Raw genomic sequence first — 24,030 nt, 5'->3', positions numbered from 1 at the left:
TATCAGCAGCAGTGGCGTGACTAGGGTTTATTTTCAAAAGAGGGGTTCTTTAAATTTCAACCCTTTGATATAGTTACGTCACTAATCATTAGCTAGTAAGCTAGTATTCGTTATTATAACGATGTTTAGAAGTTATTACCATATTTTAGCGTGGTAAGAACCTCACGCACTTGTTGATTTGTGATTCTGGCCGACATATTATATATAAATAGAAAAGGAAAACAGCATATTTTTTTTTTACATATTATGTATATGTATGATAAAGATAGAATATATAGTGTATATAGATCGTATGTATAATAATATTATAATAATTTTGATTTATTTTAATTTCAGATGCGGTAAACGTGTGGCACGGATATAGTATATAATATAGGCACTTGCATAATATAATATAATAATATAATAATAATGACGTATAAATAAATAATGTGACAGCATAAAACAATTACGAACATACACAATAATATAAGTAATATATGATATTAAACATAACTTTTATACTTTTTGTCAATTTGTGTATAGTAAACAATACGTATCGGTCTAGTATCGGATAATAAACAATATAAAACAATATATATATACCTAACAGTATAGTTATAAATTCTAATAGGTAAAATATATTATTATATTGTGCACAAAAATTGTATACAAAAAAAAATAGTCATTCTTATATATAACTAAAATATAATACAATAAATTTATAATACTAAGTATTTACAATAATAATATTGTAACAGTGCGTTAGGTAAAAAATAAAAATTAATAGTAGATATATAAATAATAATATTATCGGTGTAAACGGTGGGCGACGGCGGTATAATACACAATAGGTAATCACTAATCAATAACATATCGTAAATGCGTGTATTATATTGTAATATTTAAGTACAATAAATAATAATAATAATAATAATAATAATAATTATAAATAATAGACTTGCTTAGTGACTAGTCGAGTTATTAATATCGCGTTTTTCGATGGATCGATAATAATATATAATACATTTTAATAACAATAATACCTACTTGATCAATGACGTACGCCTGTATGATATAAAATGATCTTTGATGGTCGTGCGATTGTAGCTTTAAATTAAAATCAAGCCGGGAACTACGATTGAAAGTTTTATAATATTTGAAAAACAAAATTCTCAATCAAATTAGGCCGTTGTTCTATCGGTTTAAATTGGACTCCACAGCCGACATCAAAGAAATCGAAAAATGCACATAAAAAATTATTATTGATTCGCTTACAAAACGTATCCTTTGGAATCATCAATCTTCCAATCCGCTACACCTATAAATATCTTCAAACGCGATTCGTGTTTTTTTTTCATAAAGTATTTCCAAAAAAAGTCGACGGGTAATTTATTTTTTTTACAACGCTGTACACGATATTATACTGCGATTTTATTTCTCAAACGCCCTACTTTTTTTAAGCCTATGATTTATAATAAAATAATATTATAGAAATGAAAAACTAACGGCGATTTCGGTGTTAATAATTTTGTTGATTGAACGACTACGCGTAATAACAATACTTAATACTTGTCTTAATACGTCGAAATGTTACCTCATCAATATAGAAATAAGTAAAGATCAGATTTATATGTAGAGTGAATTATTTTTTGGATATTCTAGGACTATGTATTCCAAGTACATAATTCGTTTCATGAAATAGATAAAGGTGAAACTTTTAATTTGCATTTTTTTTATGGTTTTTTTTGTTTTAAGGGAATCTTTTTAAACATTTTAGGGCCATTTTTGAATTTTTAGTACATACATCGAAATATTGTTTTCATAATATTTGGTTCAACATTTTTAAGGTATTTATAATTTGAACCAATTGTAAATCGTTCTCTATATAAATACGGTAACATCTTTATCTCCAGCGATTATCGATGGTGTCTTACAAGGGCTTAAACAAATTTATAACTAATTGTTCAGTTGGAGATGCATTGCGAGTGAATTTATTTTCAGTATGCTGTTTATTTATAGCGCGTGTATAAATTCAGTTTTTTTGTTAGTTTATGATAATAAGATAAAGATTATTAAAAAACCGAAAATTAAACTTAAATCGCCGTTTTCCTATCGCTTCGTAGTTTCAGGTCTATAAAAAAATATTGGTAATTTTTTATGAGCATTATTATTATGATAGTTTTTAGGGCATTTAAATCTGGGCCCTAGTAATAAGCTTGTCGGAGATTTGTTGCCCTTTCAGAAATCACACGCTGAGACAAATAAAATAAATAGTATAAAATCAACAAACGTACGTCTTATAACTGTATAACATGTGTGTAGAGGACCAGTCGTCGTGCACTTATTTCATAATATATTATATGTACATCATTTATTATTTAGCTGTATAGGAATGTCAAATGGACTAACGAAATGTGACCGTCGCATAATATTCCTATTTCAGTGATTGACAGGAAGATGTGACTCGATGGCGAATATTACACTCGTGATAAAATAATAACTACGCGTGGAAAATACGTGTGTATTATGTGCTATACATATATACACTATCTATTGTATAAAATACATGATTTGTGGCTTAATGCGTTTAAGGTACGCTTTTCAATTGAACACTTGAAAGTTTAGGGTGCAGTACCATAGTACGAGTATATTATAATAGTTTTATTATAATATTATAATACTATTTTATGAGCGCGGTGCGTGTTTTTCAAACGAGGTGGGCGTTTTTTTTGACTATTTATGCGGACAGGTATAAACCACGTAATATAAGTGAAATAAATAATTAAAACGCGTGAAGACAAAACGGCATCACGCGTTTCATTATAATTTAATAATTTACATGCATTTGACGGTAGCAAACAACAAAATAACAACGTGCGTAATATATTTCATTTATATATTGCTGCTACATAATATAATATACAATATACCTATATACGTAATACGTATGTACGAACTTTTAATTGAATTGTTGAAATGCGATTTTAGTTGAAGAAATACAATTATTGTAACCTTTTTAAGACAGAAGTCAATCGAGATTATAATATTATATGGGCATCAATTTAGTGTTGAATTAGCAACGGTAGTTGACGGTTCAGTGGGTTTTTACGATAAACAGGGTGATTTACTCAGGCATGCTCACCCCAAATAATGCATTTATTAAAACTTTAATTTTTGTTATTTCTATGTATCCAATATTCGGTTTTTCATACCATTCAAAGAATGTCTAGTAGCGCCAAAAACAGAGGATACCTAGTTCTCATTTGGTCGAATAGGTTTATATCACTTTACGATTTTCTTTAAACTTTGTAAAAAATCTAAGTTGTTAATTAAAAGTATATGATTTTTAAGTATAATTTAAATTTAAAAATCAGAATCTGAATAAATGTATAAAGTATTTAAGTAATAAGTATATAAAAAAGGATGAGCATGCTTAACGAATCTCTATGTATGGATATTAGAAAAAGAGAGTAAGTTACTGAAAAAATATTTTGGTTTATTTAAATTTGTTGAAGTCACGTTTCACTTTTGGACATCTATGTCTTGAATGACGTGACGACTCCGTGTATGCTCAAATAGTCTAATATCGTCTTTAGTCGTTATCGAAATAGTCAAAATATAAAATATTGTACAACCATCAATGATCGTCGTACGCGTTCGCGAACTTAATATGATTAAATGGAATAGTAATTAGAATAATTTTATATTAAAGTAGATAAATATCGATATTATTTCAACTTGTCGTTGTAATAAAAATATTATGATTGATAATGTGTTGAGAAACGAAAGAAAAAGAAAAAACTTGTAGATAGATACTTTTATTTTATTATCATAGTTAGACTATTATTAAACTACCAAAGATCATAATGTACAACATTTGGAATTCTAATAAACTAAGAACATTTTTATTGCTTTCGTAGATTTGCCATCTGCCGTTATAAAATTGCCATCATAGATAATGTAACTAAATTATTTAGTAGATAGTAAATTATTTAGCAATTATTCAAAATTTCAAAAATTGATAAATTAGTTTGTATTTAAAGCGTATATAACATTTTGTTTGATAAATACCTAAGGTTTGAAAATGTAATACAATATATCCCCGAGCACTGATTTGAAAATATTGAAAATCCATGCGCACAGTTTTATTTGATAAGCGATTTATGTTAAATATTCCGTCTCCTTTTCTCAGAAATGTTTTTTCGTATACCCATAATGATTTATTGTTTTTATTGAATTTAAACGGATTATGCTACGGGCACAAGTTCTTCAGGTTTATTTAGTCAGTATTTTGTTCAAGCTAGCACTTCGTAGAAAATAAGAACGATTTATTTCTAGTCAAAATATTTACTTAGTGGTAAATATTATTAAAAAAATATTACATAGTGCTTTTTATTAACATTTATTTATAAAAAAAAAGTATCATCAATTTTTGTAGGTGTGGGGTGTAGGTTTGAAATACTATTGAATGGGTTAAGCCTAGAAGAGGGGGCCACTAATTGGTAAATTTATATTATGTTATTAACAATTAGTCAGTGTACCTATTCGTATTGTAATAATAATATATTACAAAATATTATTTATATCCAATAAAAAATGTATAAAAACAAAATTGTTTATTATACGAGAAATTTAACACCGGAGTAATAATATAAAATTCCGTTTCGTACTTATATGTTTTATTATTGTGGTTGTTGTTATTTTTACTTGTTACTATTGTTATTATTTTATTTAATCTATCCGTATTTGAAGCTCGAAAGTGGTGAAAAAGTTTATGGTTGTAGCAGCAGTTACTACTATCCGTAGACTTAATATATATATATATAAATTATAAGGCGGGCGATTGTGTCGTACTTGCATGATAAATAAAAAATGTAGGTTAAGAAATATCAAATATTAGAAAAAAATCTAAAACTGATAGCAAAAGAGTTTGAAGGCTGCGCACGGCGGTATATTTTATTATCGACTGCATTATTAAATACTGTACGTATGATGATAATAATAATATTATAATATTATTGATATGAAAAAGTGTTTTCTGCTTTTGAGGGAAAACTTGACGTGTACAAATAGGGGCTTACCGCCAATAGTCGAGAATATTACAATAATTATTGATTATAAAAGTAATGTGTAATATTTTTACGGTCAATAACAATAAATAAATATCATTTATTTAGATATGAAAATCTGTTTGAAACACGATGGCAATATATATACACAATACGATTGAAAAAAGACTTAAATTGAACACGACGAACGGAACTTTTTCTTATAGGTGCGATTCTTGATTTATTCAATTGATAAAAAAAAATAAATGCACATGACTGCAATCGATGTAAATATTATGAAATTAGAATTATTAAAATTTCCAATTGCTGTTTAATTAATATTCTATAGTGATAAACATTTTTAAGTCTACGGCAGGAACTCAAACGAGGCGAGACATTTTTATCTTGTACTGTTGCTGTTTGCTGTTTTTCCTGGCGTATGAGCACCTCAATCGAAGCTCTGCACTTTTATTATTTCGTTGTTAGATGAAAGTTTGAATAAACTTTAACAGTACCGCAAAAATGCTTTATTATGTATCTATTTATGTACCTATACTCGTAAATTCGTAACGATTTCGACTTTAATATTGCACATATACACACTTCACATAATATTATGTAGGTATCTGAAGAAATCTGCAACGGTCCATTGAACCTTGTAGGGTCATAAACTTTTTAAAATTAAACAAATATGAATGAGTAAAAGTTAAAAATACTAAATCCTATTTAATAATAATAATAATAATACGATAACGACAATTCGACTAGAGATGCGACTCGAAGTCGGAACGAGAGATTATCGAGCGGCCGGGCCAAAACGACAATAACATATTATTATAAGTACATAAATTAAAAAAAAAAAAATGAATTTAAGATAGTTTGGTTACCCATCAACTAATAATGATATGATGTCTTACCAACTGAAAAACTCGATTCATACCGCTACGGGTGAATACAATTTTACAGTGTTTCTCAATATTTTTAAACATCGTGGTCAAAGTTTCTCAGAAAAAACTTTAATTAATGATCAATATTTTATTGGTTTATAATAATTATAATATAACTGTACAAATTTATTTTTAATAATAAGGTGCTTATCGATTCACCAGAGATGGATCGCGACCCACCAGTGAGCTTACTCGTTCGAGAAACACTGTAGACTCTATCCCGTAGTACTCGTATGATAGGTTTTACCAAAGTAAATATTATAATTTATCATTATTGTAACTATTTCACGGGTATCGCTTAATCATCGTAATGTCGCGTTTTTATAAATCGAGAAACCTGTTGTCACGGCTACTTAATTTGACTGGCAGTCTACAACTATTATCATCGTAAGTCGATGGGTCACCCCACAATAGGTACTATCTCAAATGTTGGTACAATCGTATATATTAACTATAATAATTGCGATACAATCACTGCAGTTATATGGTTAACAATATTATAAAATACGTTTAAGGGGATTAAAAAAAATATACATAAATCTCAACAAAATATCTGAGAACCAATAAGAATTATTAAATTATAGCAGTTTGCGGAAAGCAGTCGGCGCCGGCGGTGGTCATACAAAACTCTCTTTGAGATGGTCGTCGTCGACCTGCAGATGCGTCTTGACGCCGCGGTGACGGCCGAGCAGGGCGGTGACGACTGCCGCGGCCGTGCTGGTGACGTCGACATGCCGCCGGGCCGAACCGTTCCGCGTGCCGTTTCCGCATTCGGCGGTGCCATCGGCGATGCGCGTCTGCGGTCCGCTACACGACCTCGACAGCGTAGTGGTGAGCGTGCCGGTGTGCCGGAGCCGGAACACGTCCCGACGGCGCCCGCGACGCCTGCGCCTGCGCCCGCCGCACCCGGTGACGCCGCAACCGCCCGCGCTGCTGTCGTCGTAGCTGTCGTAGCCGTCGTCGACGCCACCGCTGCCGCACTGGGACCGGCAGAGCTTGCAGAAGCCGCGCCGGAACTTTGACGACATCAGGTTGTACAGGATCGGATTGACGGCCGAGTTCAGGTAGACCATGACCCGGGACGCGTACAGTATGATGTAGTAGTGCTTGAGGCCCAGGTCCAGGAACGTGTGCTCCGGCACCAGTATGATCCACATGGTGAACACGCGGAACGGGAGCAGGCACACGAAGAACGACAGCACGACGGTGGCCAGCATGAGCACCACCTGTCGGCGGGCGCGCTGGTTGCACGCGCTGTCCGTGCAGCTGGTGCCCGGGTCGGCCATCAGGTGCGCCGCGATCACCGTGTACAGGACGACCAGCACGAAAAGCGGTATCACGAAGAACGCGCCGATGATGGTCACGAAGAACGCTATCGGCCAGAACGTGTTGGCCTTGGTCAGGCACACCGGCACCTTGGTACCGTCGATGTAGTCCATTTGCGTGTATTCTGAGATCATCGTGATCGGACTGCGAACAGAAGAACAAAAACAAAAACAAAAAACAAAAATATGCGATTGTGCGTTCTTTGATGATCGGACGACCACAGCATAATAATGACAATTACAAACACAACAACAACAACAACAAAAATAACAATTATAACATAATATATTATATTAAGCGTGTGAGTAGTATAATTTCAGTTTACATATTTTTATCGTATAATACAAGTCACGTAAGTATAAAGCATAATATATAAGGCGACCAACGTCCCGTTTAAAACAGGATCGTTACGTTTTTGAGAACCATGACCGTTTGTCGCGATAAAGTTCAAATGGGATATTTTAATGCCGTTTTTAGAATAAAAGTTCCATTTCAATCGTGTTATCATAATATCATATAGGTATATTATATGGTGTGAGTGAATGAAAAACCTCTTACATGAATACAAATCAACATGGTTTATAGTTTTATAACATTGACATGTTTAGATCATAGTTAAAAATTATACTAATATATATTTTTTTCATGTAACTATCATCGGGTGCTAACGAACAATAAATTGTGAGCAATAACCATGAAAAAAGTATGAGATATATCATATTGGCGCATCGTACAGTATAATTATGAACCAGTACGGTCGCCACCCATTCTAATAACTATATTTTAACTATCTAACGTACAAACACTAACTAAAAGTTGTTTTTTAAAGAGTATAAACAAAATATTGTTCGTCCCGAATGATTTTTATTATATAAAATATGATCATCTGAATATAATATATAATATATTTATATACATATAACTGTATATCTATATAATATATGCAAAGCACTATATAGTCAGTATCTACTTTTATTTGTATCGTGATATTAAATATTAATTGAATACATCATGTTTGAACTGTAATAATATTATGAGTATAATAGTAAAATGTATTATCATTATTTTTTCTTGATTCTGAAGATATCACATTGAAGAAATCCAATACCATACAGTAGAAAGAAAAGCGATTTACGAATTATTCATTATAATTTTAATACTGTGTCTTGAACACATTACGCATTTTTATACAAATTACAAATATTTATAAAATATTTTATATTATTTATTTATCAGTCAAATCAATATTTGAATAAATATGGTATATACAATAGAGCTGTGGTGATGCACCTCGTACATACGATTCACCAGAATAAAATATATAACTATTTATGTTTAAATTTTAAGATGTTTCACCTGTTGAAAAAGACTAGACAGTTTTGCAGGCGTAAATTTGAATAAGACAACGTTTTTACAAAAAAAAAGTGATGTAACCGATAAAAACAATTTTTGATTTTAATTTATTTTTTTGTGAAATATGTACGAAAGCTGCAAAACGTGATATTTTTCGATTTTACGTTATAAAAACAAAATATCATAGATATATTATAGTGTAGAACAATCATGATTGCAATAAATAATAATACAACTATTTTATACTTTTTCGAATGACGTAGAATGCTTGATAGTATTATTCGTATATGTTCTACTTCTACAAGTGATATGTCCGGAATTATTTTAAAAAACTGTCATTTAGTTTTATTTTTTCATGACAAATTGACGTTAAATTTATTGTATTTTGAATTGTATACAATCACATAACTTTATCTTATTATAATACAGCAATTTTTCTCATTTAATATTTATTTTTATTTTCAAATTTCATTGATTCTCAAGAAATTAAAATATATAATTCATTGGATTGACAAGATTAAATTTTAATGAGAGTTTTTATATTTTTTTAGAATATGTGTATTTATTTATATATATTTTTTAAATGTTATATAAAATACTTATTTAGTACAATAACAGTATACGAGAAAAAATTAACAATCTAAATAACATTTAAGAAGTTATTAGTGACATTTTTTAGGATTGTTTAACGCATTGAACGTTTCTACAATATAATTTTACTAAATCACTAAGAAAGATTTATTTTCATACAATTTTTAATATATTTTCAGTCATCTAATTTTTTATTTTTATTTTTTGAAAATTATTATGTTTTGATGATTTTTATCAATTATTTAGGTATCTATTTCTTTCATTTAATATTAATACATTAATTAAGGTAACGCGGCGTCCTGGTTAGGCAATTTAGCTACATCACTTTCGCGTGTTTTTTTTGAATCTACATAATATTAATTATTAAACTATATTGTTATAGTTTTAATATTTTTTAATGTGAATTTTAACACAGGTTTAGGTAAGGTAAGGCTGGTGAAAATTATCGTAAAATACAATATTATCAATCATGAACGACTTATAACGACAATACAAATGTGTACTTGTGTATTATTTCTATTTACTCAGTTCGGTATTTACTGTGGTTTTGGTTATCGGCCGCTGTAATAAATAATAGTATACATAGAATTATGATTTGTAGTAGATAATAAGAATATTGTGTTTTCACAGAAAAAAATGTTATTTTATTATTATATAGCTGTGGTCAGAGAACGTGTCGAGCATTACTGGTCTTAACTAAAGGCCGGTAAACATCACCCAAATCGTATGTGCTTCTTATCTGTACAAACCATACACACAAGAAAACCTCGCGATATATTTTCAGAGTAATAATAGCTGTATTATGTGTATAGGTGTATAGTATACACGCATTGTTCCATTAATATGCCGGTCCGACACTCCAACCACGGTCGTGCGAAATCCGGCTGCAACTGTATAATAATAAAAAAGAAGGAACGGCATTCGCCACCGCGCACTCTGTTACTGAGGATATCGAGATTTCATATGAAGAATAACCGTATTGTTATCGGATCGAGCGGTGGCGGAAGAGGAGTAAAAATATAACACAAGACCTCTTTCTCCAAAGAAATACGAGTCAATAATATTCGATTTTTCAACGACAATTTACTTTTGTTTTATCATCAAAAACCTACAAGTCAATTCTAATTTTCCATTACATTTATTGATTTGTGTAACTTTTGTATAATATTTATTATAAGTCAGTGGTATAAATGAATACCACGTATACTAAAGTGCCACCCAACTCTACTGGGTGATTTTTTTTTATCATTATTTCAAAAATTATTTATATTTCTGCAATGTTTGTTTTTTTTTATCACTTCTGGTATGATCAAAATTTTTTTCGTTTTTCTAATACTTTATATCATGATATTCATTTATATATTGACCAATCACTAGGAGAAAATCAATGTTTTTACTTCAAGTCCATGTTCTATGGTATGCGGATTAAAAAAAAAAAAAAAAATACTTAAAAATCTCTACATTTCAATAATACCCAAGTTTTTCTTATCGTTTATCTTATTCTTACTTTATTTCACCATACATAATGTAAATAAATTAAAAATATTTACATGTATATTATATATAATTAAAAGAAAGCAATAAATTATTGTTTTTGTTTATAGATATAAGAACTTAAAATTACATTTAGCAATACGTAAAACTTAATTTAATATTCTAAATTTTCATCAAAAAATATTTTTTATGACAAAAGATCCTTAACGATTGTTTTTTTTTTTTTATTAAAGTTTATTATTATTAACTTAGATAGTTTACTAAAATCTCTAAGACTTTGTTCTATTTGATCCACTGTAGATAACTATTATCGTGTTTGGAGTAATTTCCTATTGTTGCAGCCCAATATGGACTAAAAATTCATCTAAATAAAAAAATACTGGCGTATAACACATATTTAATTTATGTGTAACCTACTGGTTTTTTTTGGCGTGAAAATCGTACGAAATGGCAATAACTATATTATTATATTTTAAAATTTTAGCCTTTTGCTAAAACTCAAAACTGTGAGCACTAGAGTCGGCTGTAGTCATGTGCTCAAAATGTGATTTATAAACTCTGAGGAATGATACTGCTGTAGTGCATCGATTTCTTATCGCTTCCTTCCCCGCGGCCGATCGGTATATAATAATGTATGATAAATTGATAAAATAATTAACTGGTCAAAGAAATTTGTATAATTTATTAGGTACCATTTATTTATTTAAATTTGAAGAAACTGGACTTAAAGATTTACAAGAACATCAGTAAGAAGATAAATCAAAGGAAAATGTAATCAAGAGAATTATTTAACTATACGTTTTTTAGTTGTTTGTAAAATGCATAATTCATAATTTTAATTGGTTATTAATACGTTTTCTAATAGCTCTAAACCTTCTTTGTCAACATGTCTGATTGATTTATGAGAGTTTTAATCGTAAGGACGATACAATTATTCTTGTTTAATATTTATTTTTCTATAATATCGTATATAAAAATATATTTTATGATGTGATGACTCAATATAGATGACGGCGGTGCGGTTTATACATTTTTGGAACGGTTCCTCCGGGAAAAACTGAAGGCGCGGAGACCAAACAGTAATTTCCGTCGATTGGTGGCGGTGGTGGCGACAAGACGATGGGCCTGGCTTACGACCGAGCCCCGCCGTAATTATTACGGTCGTGAGAGGTTTGTAAAAACAGCACGATCCTTGCTGCCGCCGGAGGGCTCGGAGCTTATTAAAAATCCCCGCAGGATTTAATTGGAAATATCGCAATAATATACACGTGCATACCGCGCCCCCGTGTGCAGTGTTTGCCCGGCGCCGGACCGATCGAAATTGTTTTATAATATGTATATAACGGTAAGCCTATATAATATATATATGCCTATATGCGTATATGCCTATGCGTATTATATATATCTATTATGTACTATATCGTTGGGGTTTCGAAGAACAACAACTATTATACTTGTTTGTGTACAGGGTGTTTGAGTGTTTTTCGCTCACAGGCTTTTAGAACTATCTCGAAACACCAAAGTCAGTGTGTAAGTGGAATCTAAATTAAACGGTATGTATACTCTCTACTCTGCGCTCAGTTAAATGTGTGTATATATATATATATATATATAAGTATTGAGTACCCTTTAAAAGTGCTGTATCGGCAAAACGTAAAAGACATTTTCTATTTCAATTGTTTGTAAATAATTTAATACTACCTGTATTACCCAACTTTATCCTGAAAAAAAATTGGAACAATCATTAAATTCATGACATTTGTTATTGTACATATTAGTACCTATTCTATAGTAAATCCATAGAAATACTATTCTATAATTAACGAAAATATTTAAAATACTGTTCAACGTCACCTTATCCATATGCATTTTATATGGTATTACTACAGCTGTATGATCTAAGTTAATTTGACTTAGATGGATCTGTGTGGTCTCGTGAAAATATATGAGCACATGATATATTTTTTAACGTGATTTAAGCTATGCTCTAAATTTTGAGTAGTTACTCATAGAGGAATTGCCTTTTAAATTTAAATATATAGGTCATTGAAATGTTTTCTCTCTATATTGTTGGTTTTATAATAACTTTTATTTTCTGTAATAAACGCTAAGATAATATTATATAAGTATATAAACAAATATTCGATTTTTTTGACGCCAAAACGATATTTATGTGTGAACCACCCTTTAACAACTTATATAGATTGAAAAACGAAGCTATGAACACTCATCGAGTCTCAATGAATATGGATGCAAAATTTGATGCCAATTCAAACATTATTGAAAATGACGAATTAAATAATATATTGCATTCTGTTATGTTGTCGTAAGTCATTATCTATTGAAAACATAATATAATATTTATAACATTGATTTGATAAATTAGACTATGTAATTATAATATTCTATTGGCTAGCCGTTTTAGTATTCCCATTAACGTGTAGACAATTTAGACATTTAGTGTTTAGATTATCATAAATTTTAGAAAGACGACAACGATGCATGACAATTTACTCACGGGACAACAGTGTATAGAATTTAAAATTTTTAATAACACTACTGCAAAATCAAATGCAAATCTAATTACATGTACTTGTTTTCGGCTAGGTGTCAATTTCACTTCAAAATCACATATCAGTTAACTGTGCGTGATATGTTTTTCATATAAATTCTAATGATAACAAAAAACAATTATGTATATTCTTCTAGAATTAAAGTTAGGTATATATTATTTATAATACATATATTGAATTGGTATATTTTATTTTACAGAATCATGTTACATATTTGGTTAATTAATGTCTAATGTACGCGATTTATTATATTAATACACGATAGTAAGTTGATCTATTTTTTATTTCCAAAATTATTTCATATTTTAAAATATATAAACGCAAAAAAAAAATCATGAATAATTATTAGTAATTAGTGTAAAAGGTAAATTTTTAATCTTATTTTCACAAAATCCATTAGTATTGTCTTTGATGAAAAAATTATTTATCAAAAGTAAAGGCGGTAAAAATTATTTAGCTTACATAAAAATTATAAGATTCTTTCAATTATTATTATTAATTAGAATTAGGAAAATAACGATAAATTTATATTGTATTTTTTCGTTGTATATATTATTTTTTCCCTTATTGCATTTAATGGTTTTAGACCTTAGTCAATAAGGGTTACGACTGGTCAATCATAATTTTTTTTAATTTTAATTCTTAGTAAAAATTGTAACATTATCGGCCTTGCTAATAAACACCAAATATTCAATTACGAGTACATCATCAATTTATATGAAAAACAGTCAGAGTCAACATAGCCACTTTTAATAATGCGTTATTAACAGAGGCAATCTCAAACCTCAAAGCTTGTGATGATAACACCGAAACACCTTGTACGTATAAACATACTGTATCCTGAGTGCGTCGATTTCGATTCACATGAAATTATTTTTTTCTTATTTTCTGTCGTAGTCTCATAGTAACAATACCAATAATATACGTTTTTGGGGTTGATGTTTTTTTTTTTTTTTTTACTTTTGCGTGTTTGTTGGAAATCTTTTTGCCGACAATTTTTATCTATTCCAAACTCGAAACGTTTAGCACGGCCGTGTCGGGTATCGTATAGTCACGCCGAATGTAGGTACACATATTACGTGCCGAAACTCTTAAATGATCTGCAATATATTACTATTATTATATTGAGCTTGTGCGTATACATTTACATAATATTAATAAATATGTGATTGCACGACGCACGTAAATGTATAAAATAATAATGTTAAATCGATGTGTGGTAGTTGACGTGTTTAGGAGGAGTTTGATACTAAATAAATAAAAAATTCTAAAATCTTATAAAATCTTAAAAAATCTAATAGCAATTATAAAAAATTACAAAATCAATACAAAAAAAAATGACGATTAAATAGTTTCTTTGTGATTTTTATCTATATATTTTTTATAATATTATAACATAACTGTATGCTATAGTTTTTAATAATATTAAAGAACTATTCACATCGAAAAAATATTTATAACTGGTCTTATTTCAGTCTATTGACGATAAGATTTTAGCTTGCACAATAAATAGTAAGCATAATATAACGTATAATATTAGAATAAATTTTTATTGTAAACAGGGACAACTTCAATATTGTTGAGTTTTTATTTCTTCGATAACTTAAGTGTTTCTGTTAATAAATGGGAAATTATCAAATGATAATTTAATTAACTAATACATTGTTGAACAAAATACTGCTAATGAATAGATAATATAGTTTTACTGCATATAATCCTAATATATTATATCACTATAATATGACGCTCATTAATTTTTCATTCTATTTAATAGTAATTAATATCATGTAATTTTTTCAGTATATTATTTAATTCGAAATAGTGAATACTGTCATCAATAGAAATCTGAGAAAATCCAAACTATATCATTTATATATTATGGCTATAAAATTGAATGCGCCAAGCGTATATTAGCTATAAATATTATTGATAAATGTACTATATATATAACTTGGGTGGTTCCACTGACGTATTATAACTTGCTTAAAACTCAAAGGAAAATAATTTTCCACCAGTATGTCAAGTGTCTTTAATAAGATTTACAAATGTTTTATAAATGTTGTTTCAGATATTCATAAATTTATATTCAATTTCACCTTACCATGATACTAGTGTTCCCGTAATAATAATACAGTGGAACGGCGTGTAAAAATGCGATTATAGTACAAAAGTATAAACGTGTTAGGTTTTTATAATTAATTCATAATTAGCATTTTCAATTTTTTTTCGAAATAGCTGAAATATATTTAATAAATCTGAATAAATTGGAAAAATTATAAATTGTTGACCAATTATTATTTAAATCAAAACTAAAAGCTTGCATATCTACAACCAGTGATATGAGAAACTGGAAATTTGTTCAGAAGCAAGTCTCGGATACCTCTCAATCAAAATCCAATTAAGGAATTTACTATCATATTTTTAAACTATATAATATAATAATAAATACTAAAATATTAGTTAATGTTAAATTATACCCATTGACTACCTACCACTCCTAAAGAAAACTGAGAGATGATAGGTCGCTTCACCACGCCACAAGTACATCAAAGAACTGCAAAAACAGTTATCAATGATTTCTTACACAAGTCGATGTGAATTTTTCATCTTTAATCACACGTTCATGATCTCATATGAATTATGGTGTGTAGTTTCTAAGTTAAAAAAACTATTACGTCAACGTTACATATAGTACGTCTTTTCGGAAATATGGTCGGTAAAATGTTTGCGTAAAAATTGTCGTGTTGAAATATTTTGTACCCTTGCAAGTTGTCGTAACTTCGAAATAGGACAAAGGATTTTTTTTGAATAAAATATTAAGTTTACTGCATAGGTGTTATGCCAATATTATTAGATTCCACAAGTCTAAAACAAGGGAAGACGAGTATTGAGTACAAAATAATAAGAACACTTTTTTTATAACATAAAATATCTACTACTACGATTATACTTTGATTAATGTTTTTACTCTTTTGGGTATTTGTACAGCATATAATAGATACAAGATCAATATTGACTAATAATATCAAAAAAAAAAATACAATACTTTATACGAAAAAACCTATAATATTCATCTCACAGTCGTTAAAAACTACCAAATTGAGTGAATTTTCAAAATATAATTGCTATTCGATGTATTGATAAAAATAACGATTTATCGACAATCGATACCAACATATAATCTAATAATCACCCTCTACCTATATGGCTGTGCATGGTTTGGCACATGACCAACGTATACTAACACTATTATAAATTTTTTCCAACTTTACTCAATCGAAACAATATTTTATGTTGTTTTTAATTTTCCTAGTACATCTCAATAAAAATGTCTACTATATACCTAAATTGTCATATAAAATGCAGACATTTTTTTACTATATCTTTTCTAATCTCCCAATTCATAATCATGTATCGTTTTTTTCATTGAATTACACAATTAAAATTCATATAATGTACAGTAGAATATGAATGTAGATAATTATTAACTTTTAAAACGCTGCGGATAACCCTAGTAAACTTTCACAACGTTTTTTATGTATGAATATACATTTTTGAAAGACTCATTATATTTCATGTCCCCGTCACTTAATTTAATTGCAAATCCCGGAGACTTTTTAAAGTGTCATAGAAAATAATAAATTACGAATACTTGTATGTAATATGATCGCTGTCCACTGAAATTACTTTTTTTAAACTTAATGCACCACTATAAATATCAAAAAAATATATTATGATAATTTTTATATGTTAGAAAAAAAAACACTTATGTTTTAAATATTTTTTAGATTTTGAAGATAATAATATTATACAAACTAGTTTCATGTAGGCAGTTTTAATGATAAATACCTAGCTGAGCCGAGGTCTGAGGTCGCCGATGTTTATCATTCTAACCATTATTGTACGAATTGTTAAAGGACAATATTATATAACAAATTTAATATAGTAGGTATATATAAGCTTAACGCACTATATTCTTATATTTAATTTTGTACTCAAACAATAGTAATTTTTCAAAAAATTAATTATAGGTATATAGTGTATACGTTTATTTTGTGTTTTCGTTTGTGTTGAAGTCGAGACATTGTTTAATATTTTTTAACCGTAAGAAATTTAATATCCAGCGGCTTCTTCAGTTTCTCGTCGGCTTAGGAATCTGGATGATTTCATCGATAGTAATAATAATATCTTTTGTGGTAGCTAAAACTGACCTCCAAACATAGTTTGGCCACATACTGTATTGTTAATTTTTTTCATACGAAAACTTAATAAAATCACGTATCAATATATTATTATATAGAACGTAGGTTATATATAAACTTTGTTATTGTATTTATTTTTTATTGCGATTATATATATATATATATATATATATATATATATATATTATATGTATAATCATCACACACTTCATATTAAAAAAGTTATATTTATTATTCGTGCAGCCCGTTTTATTAACATCTGGCGGAGTCGAAAAAACGTATTATTACGCTGGACAAATAATAATATAAAGTAATATATCGTCCTGCGGTGCTCGAAAAAAATAAAGCAAAGGAATCAAATAATATTATAGCAGCATACGTTATATTTCGGTCATCGTTTTCTTTTAGGGTCAAAAATACTAAACTGCGCTAGTAAGCCGTTTTTGGTTGGTAGTTTTCAGCCGATTCGTCGTGAATGACGATATACAATACTATAATTTTGTTCCCGCCAACCGTTTTTGCCAATAACAGAATTTCTATACATTATCAGTGATTACTTCTCATTATATTTTTGTTATTATTTTAATCATCATCATCATCACGGTCGTAATTTCGTACGTCGAAATCGTTTGTTTTTACTATGCTGATGGAAAAAAATTGGGACAAAGCTGTTTTTACAAAATCAATGGACGCTTATCCAGCGGCCATATATATTATTATGACAGATGTTGGCTATGACAGCAGCTATTCATCAGCGTGGCGACAACGAACGACGATGACGACGACTGAATTCTATTCGACAGAACACGACGGACGATGTACAGCAGTTTGCGGGTTACAAATCGTGTTGTTCCAGCTTTAAATAACGATCGGCATGAACGAAAAAACTAAAGAAAATAATAATAATTCAAGTACTAAAAGATAAACAAATCGCTAACATTTTTTCCAGGCGCGATATTTTTCTTTAAGAATCTATGAAAAAATAAAATCCTCGATCGTATTATTACGTCGCCAAAACAATAGATAAAAATATTATGATTAATCTTTAAAATAATTTTTCGAGAAATCACATTTTATTGTATTATACTATTCTATTTTAAACTTTATTACATCAAAATTATTATTATTATTTTCGGGAAAGTTTTCTAAGTGTTTAATATTATGAAAACATTCTTCACTGACAGCTACTACACAGCGTCTGAAGTAAACGTATTAAGGACAAATGTACACACATACACAACATATTACATTAACCCGCGATAGCTTGTCGACCTAGATACTTCGAGTTGTAACTTGTATTATTACAATTATGTTTTTTTCTCGCTCATATATTCGAACAATTTCGTTATTAATCTATAATTTCGTATTATTCACTCAACCAAAACAATTTAGTTTTATAAGTATTATGTGCTAGTTCTACTGCCAAGCTGTAAATCGTGTAGAATGTGATTCAAAATGTATGCTTATCCCTTTTTTTCTTAATGATGTTTTAAAATAAACCTAATACTTGAAATAAAATTGAAGACCATATTTTAAAATTCCAAAAATGTTTACATTACTTAATAAGGAGAATTCTGTAGAGACACTCTACTTCTCTATAACTTCTATTTTCTAAATAATAATTCTCTTTTCCTACTAAAAATTATTTAGATGATACATTTTTTGAAATTTTCAATGCATCTAATTCAAAAGAGCAGTCTTTTGAGCAATTTAATTTCTAATGATAATGGACTTGAAAGATATAAAGGCTGTGTTAAATTTAAAATTTTGGAAATTAATATTTTCAATTAATTACAAATGTTCAATGTACAATTAATAATACTTGATTCAGTACCACTTAAATTGTATAGTTTTGTAAAACCATTTTTAAGGATTATTAATCTAATATTAACATTTTGATAAAAGAGAAACTACTTATTCTAACCGAATGTAAGAAGTATGAACCACAACGATGCAAGTATAATTTATTCCACCATTAAATAGAAAACTTAAACATTTTAAATACTGGTATTGCAAACGCCCTCAGATTTTTCAAAGATACAAAATTCCATACAAAAATCTAGTAATATTGATAATATATATTTTTAATGTATTAAGATTAATTGTATATGTATATTTATTTTATTTTGTTTACTTATATTTTATCAATACACCTTAAAATTTAAAAATCAAAATTAATATATTGTAGTCAATATTGTCCCCAGTTGCCGAGGGAATTACTATAATAATAAAAAAAAAAACAACTTATTCGGATTTTGAGTTAAGTATATAATAATATTTTCAAACAAATTATACGTTCACTAAAACATTCGCGATAAACGATAGGTTCAAATTTTAAAAATAGAACTATGTAAGTACACTTATAGCACACTTTTTGATACTCGAAAAAAACTATCTAGTATTTGAAAACATGGACTTTAAATATGAATATAAATAAAAATTACAAAATTCAGAATTTGAATAAATTCATTATTAAAGAAAAAAGATAGTGGTTTGAATGATTGGTGAATCAACCCATATAATATGATGCCAGTGTATAGAATTGCAATGGTGTTAAAATCGGTCAGGGATCACGTTTATTTGTCTATCGGTGGGTGTTTAAATCCCCAAAATGTAATGCTGTGTGTACATAATATTATTGTCTATATTTAACATCACTTCAAATGTCGGTGTCGATATTATATGAATGTGACACATATAAATGTGAACACGATTTATTATATTGTTTCATAGTGTTTTTCTTGTGGAAGTGGTATTATCTATATAAATTATGGTTGAAAAGTCCACTGTATACAAATATTCGATAAAACATTATTATAATAATAACCGCATTAAATGCAATCGTTAATGTACGATGAACTAAATGAATTCGGGAGTACACTGTATATAAAGTTTTACAAATAAGACATCAAAGCACAAATTATTGATCGTACAATTTTTGGTCAAAAATTGCATTAATGCATTTTTGTTTGAATATTTTTTTTTAAATCTATTTTTGGTCCTTTTATGAGTTATACAATACCTTGTTGTTTTCCACATAAAATAAAAGAGATATTGAATACCTTTTCGTTTTTTTTTTAAAGATGAAATCCGTGCGCTTTTTATTATGAAATTCTCATAGAAAACATACAATTTTTATAAATATAATATTTGTCTATATTTTAGTTCTATACGTTATAAATATAATGGTGTATTTAGTAATTAACAGGAATTAAAAGAGATTTTGGAAACCTGTCTTGTATTAATTTTTTTCAGGAAAACCCCCGAATTTTAATACGTCATAACGTTTTTTTTTTTTTTTATCGAATAGTATGAAATTTATATTTTATACATTTATATCCATTATTATTTGTCTATATTTTAGTTTTACAATAGCGTATTGTAACTATTATAATCGTCGAATACAAAGAATTTGTGAGTACATTTGTCATAATTTATTGGCAAGAAAGCACGGGTTTTCATTTTTATTTTTTGGTTATTTGATGAATTTTTAAAGAAAAATAATAAATTATTCCTGTATCAATGTTTTTTGTCCATATACAGTAGTTTTACAATACCGTATTGTTGTCCACGACAATTAAAAGACATATATTGGTTAAACCAGTTGTTATATATATATATATATTATGGTACACGCGCGGGAAACGGATGTGAAATATTTATACCGCGTATACCACATACAACACATATAATAATATGATGTTATGTGTTTATTCGACGGCCTCGTAATAAAGTCGTCAGTTTATCGTGGTCGTCGCTTTTATACTTGTGTATATCTACGTAGGTCAATGTAATGCTCTCTATACACTAACATGCGAATAAGCCGTTTGCCGTCCGTTTTTTTATGGTTATTATTTTACGTCCCGAGAAGTGATCACTCGGACCGATTGAAACTATATATTATAATGTACCACTATCGTCTTGATGTTAACGTCGTGCGACTTCCGGACTGAAGCTGTATACCTACATGATATATTAGGTATATGATATAACAACTTAACTGTTAACAGGGGGAGGGGACACTCCGTATACATATAAGGTAGGTTAGGTTAGTGTTACAGGTAAAATGTAATAAAATATAATTATTACCTATGTACCTATAAGGTACACTAACCTCGTGGACGAGTGGGTGTTGATGGGTAAACACTATGCGATTTCATTTATACCCCGCGAGTATAAATATTTTTTTAGAGACAGTACAGTCAGATTTTACGGATTTCTTTACGTAATCGCGCGATAGTGATCATCAACGCTAGAGACGAATATATTATAAGTATAATAAAAACGTAGCGTTTACATCATATTTATACTCGTACAATATTATAAATGTTATAATACTTAAAAAGTATAATAATTTATGCAGATTTCATAGCTTCGTAAAATATATTTTTAACACAAACTGCTCTTCACATAACTATACTCCCAGTCTCATCCTTCGTATTTTAATAAATCTTTCCTTTTTAGCACACCTTCATCGTCGCTATCATAATATTGCCTTTCTTCAAAAACTTCTTTCGACTCTCCAAACTCAAAAGGGTCAATCTGGAACACCCGCAATAATTATTTTTTTTATATTACCTACTGCTTCATCAATTATTTAAGAAACCACCCGTATAATAAGACTCGCCGATAAAAACTCGTGGTCGGTTTTCCTTTAGCATAATTTTTCATCTTGTAAAATTATTGTTATGTATTTTCATAGTGCTTCTGCCAGTCACGTAATTTAAAGAGGGAGTGGTAGGAGCGATCGCCCCCCCCCCCAAAAAAAAAATCGTATTATAGTAACTAATAATTAATAAAAACAAAAAAAAATAAAAATTGAACTATGATTATGATCATTATGATGGCCAACAAATGTAAGTAACCAATTTCGTAACTACAATGAAAACCATTTTTGTACATTTTTTAAGCCTCAACTATTCTAAAAAAGGTAAATCTCTCCCCCTCACAAAAAAAAAATACGCACTTATTTACGTGCCTGGCTTCTGTACTACATATCCATCATCATTATTTTTAATAAATTAATAATTTTTATTTATATTGGATGCCCGTAGTCTTGTAATTAAAAAAAATATCAGTAAACCTGTCAAACAATTAGAATTCTATATGGTAAATCAAGAATGAAACACAACAATATGGTAGATTTAGAAAAATTTGGTATCATTATCATAATAATATATATTATAAATAAGATATGCTTAATTATTTAATTTTTTATAACGCTTTAAGAGTACATAAGTACTCGTAGGCACCGCAATTTTAAAAAACCTCAAAATACGTGTTTCATTAATTGTGTTAAAGAGCATTAATACAAATAGTTTCAAGTTAATTTTACCATAAAATATTGTTTTCTATTCCAACTCGCCTCTTTTGACCTCACCTTAAGGATTAAATTTAAAAAAAAAAATCTTTCTTAGACAATTCCTAAAATATATAATCAAAACCCTCTCTAAATTTTAAATCTCTATCCACCCAGTTGATTTTCAACCGAGTAACCAATAGAATAGTTATTTTATTATTTAGATTCACCTCATAAGAAATTAATTATTACTAATTATATAAGTAATAAAGTTGACCATGTCCTTTTTTAAGAATCGAGATATACTTATCAAATTCATTAAAATTGGCTCAGAGGTTTAGATGTTAAAATGTAACGACAGACTGAGTTACTTTTTAACATTTATAATATTATGCTATATAGTATACATGGATTGGTAAACAATAATAACGCGCAACGAGTCGCAAAATTGGTCCGATATCACTAAAAACTATAATATTTAAAATCTGGTACCTATAAAAAAAACTCGTTCGTTGGAAAAATGTATTAACATCAAAATATGGATAATAATATATTAATATGATATACATTAGTATAAATATTCGATGTAGGAACGTAGTTTAGTGTGTATTATTCGCTAAAACGTATGATATTAGTATGATCTTTTGATTAAATAAGTACCTAGTGAACAGTGCGGCCAGTCCCCAGGCCAGCAGACAGATGATCATTGCTCTGGTCTTGGTGCATACGTAACCGGCACGCAGCGGCTCGCAAATGGCGTAATATCGCTCGAAGCTGATGGCCAGTATGGTCAGTACGGAAGCATGGGCTACCGTGAGCTCGACGAAAGGCACTGCTTTACCTGAAATCATAACCAGAAGACGCGTGCGGTTAAAAAAAACGTACTTCAATAATGGTGTGATATTTAATATATTATTGTACAGGATGTATTATACACGCTTATATATATATTTATGTATGATATACTAATTAATATTTATATACAATATAAAATAATATGAGACGTAAGTGTATAAGGTATATCCGTATACGAGTCTGTCCGGCATATGAATGAACATGTCTGAGCTGATTAATTTAAAATTGAGTGTATTATATCGGTAGTTGGTACTATTGCGTGCAGGACTACTCGTTTTTTAACCCACAACATTTTGACAAATACACGTTTCATCTGTACATGACTACCGTGTGTCAAACGCAACACAGACGTGCGCACGG

The 24,030-nt window shown here is 29.0% G+C and overlaps 1 protein-coding gene across 2 annotated transcripts in view; it reads right to left on the bottom strand.

Annotated features, from left to right (window-relative positions):
* LOC132919660 (growth hormone secretagogue receptor type 1-like) overlaps positions 1-24,030 on the bottom strand; it is a 168,782-nt gene that overhangs the window by 15,441 nt on the left and 129,311 nt on the right. Inside the window, exons 3-4 of one of the 2 annotated variants that reach the window (XM_060981424.1) lie at positions 23,476-23,656; positions 296-7,447 (exon numbers count right to left, since the gene is read on the bottom strand). In XM_060981424.1, the coding sequence (XP_060837407.1) occupies positions 6,595-7,447; positions 23,476-23,656 (1,034 nt within the window). In that variant the 3' untranslated portion in view covers positions 296-6,594. Of the gene's footprint in view, positions 1-295; positions 7,448-23,475; positions 23,657-24,030 lie in introns of those variants that run through there. The other variant, XM_060981425.1, reaches the window with a different exon arrangement.

This window comes from Rhopalosiphum padi, chromosome 2 (assembly GCF_020882245.1).
Source record: "Rhopalosiphum padi isolate XX-2018 chromosome 2, ASM2088224v1, whole genome shotgun sequence".
NCBI lineage: Eukaryota > Metazoa > Arthropoda > Insecta > Hemiptera > Aphididae > Rhopalosiphum > Rhopalosiphum padi.
Note: the sequence above shows the minus strand (reverse complement) of the source record. Positions and strands in the feature narration are given on the sequence as shown.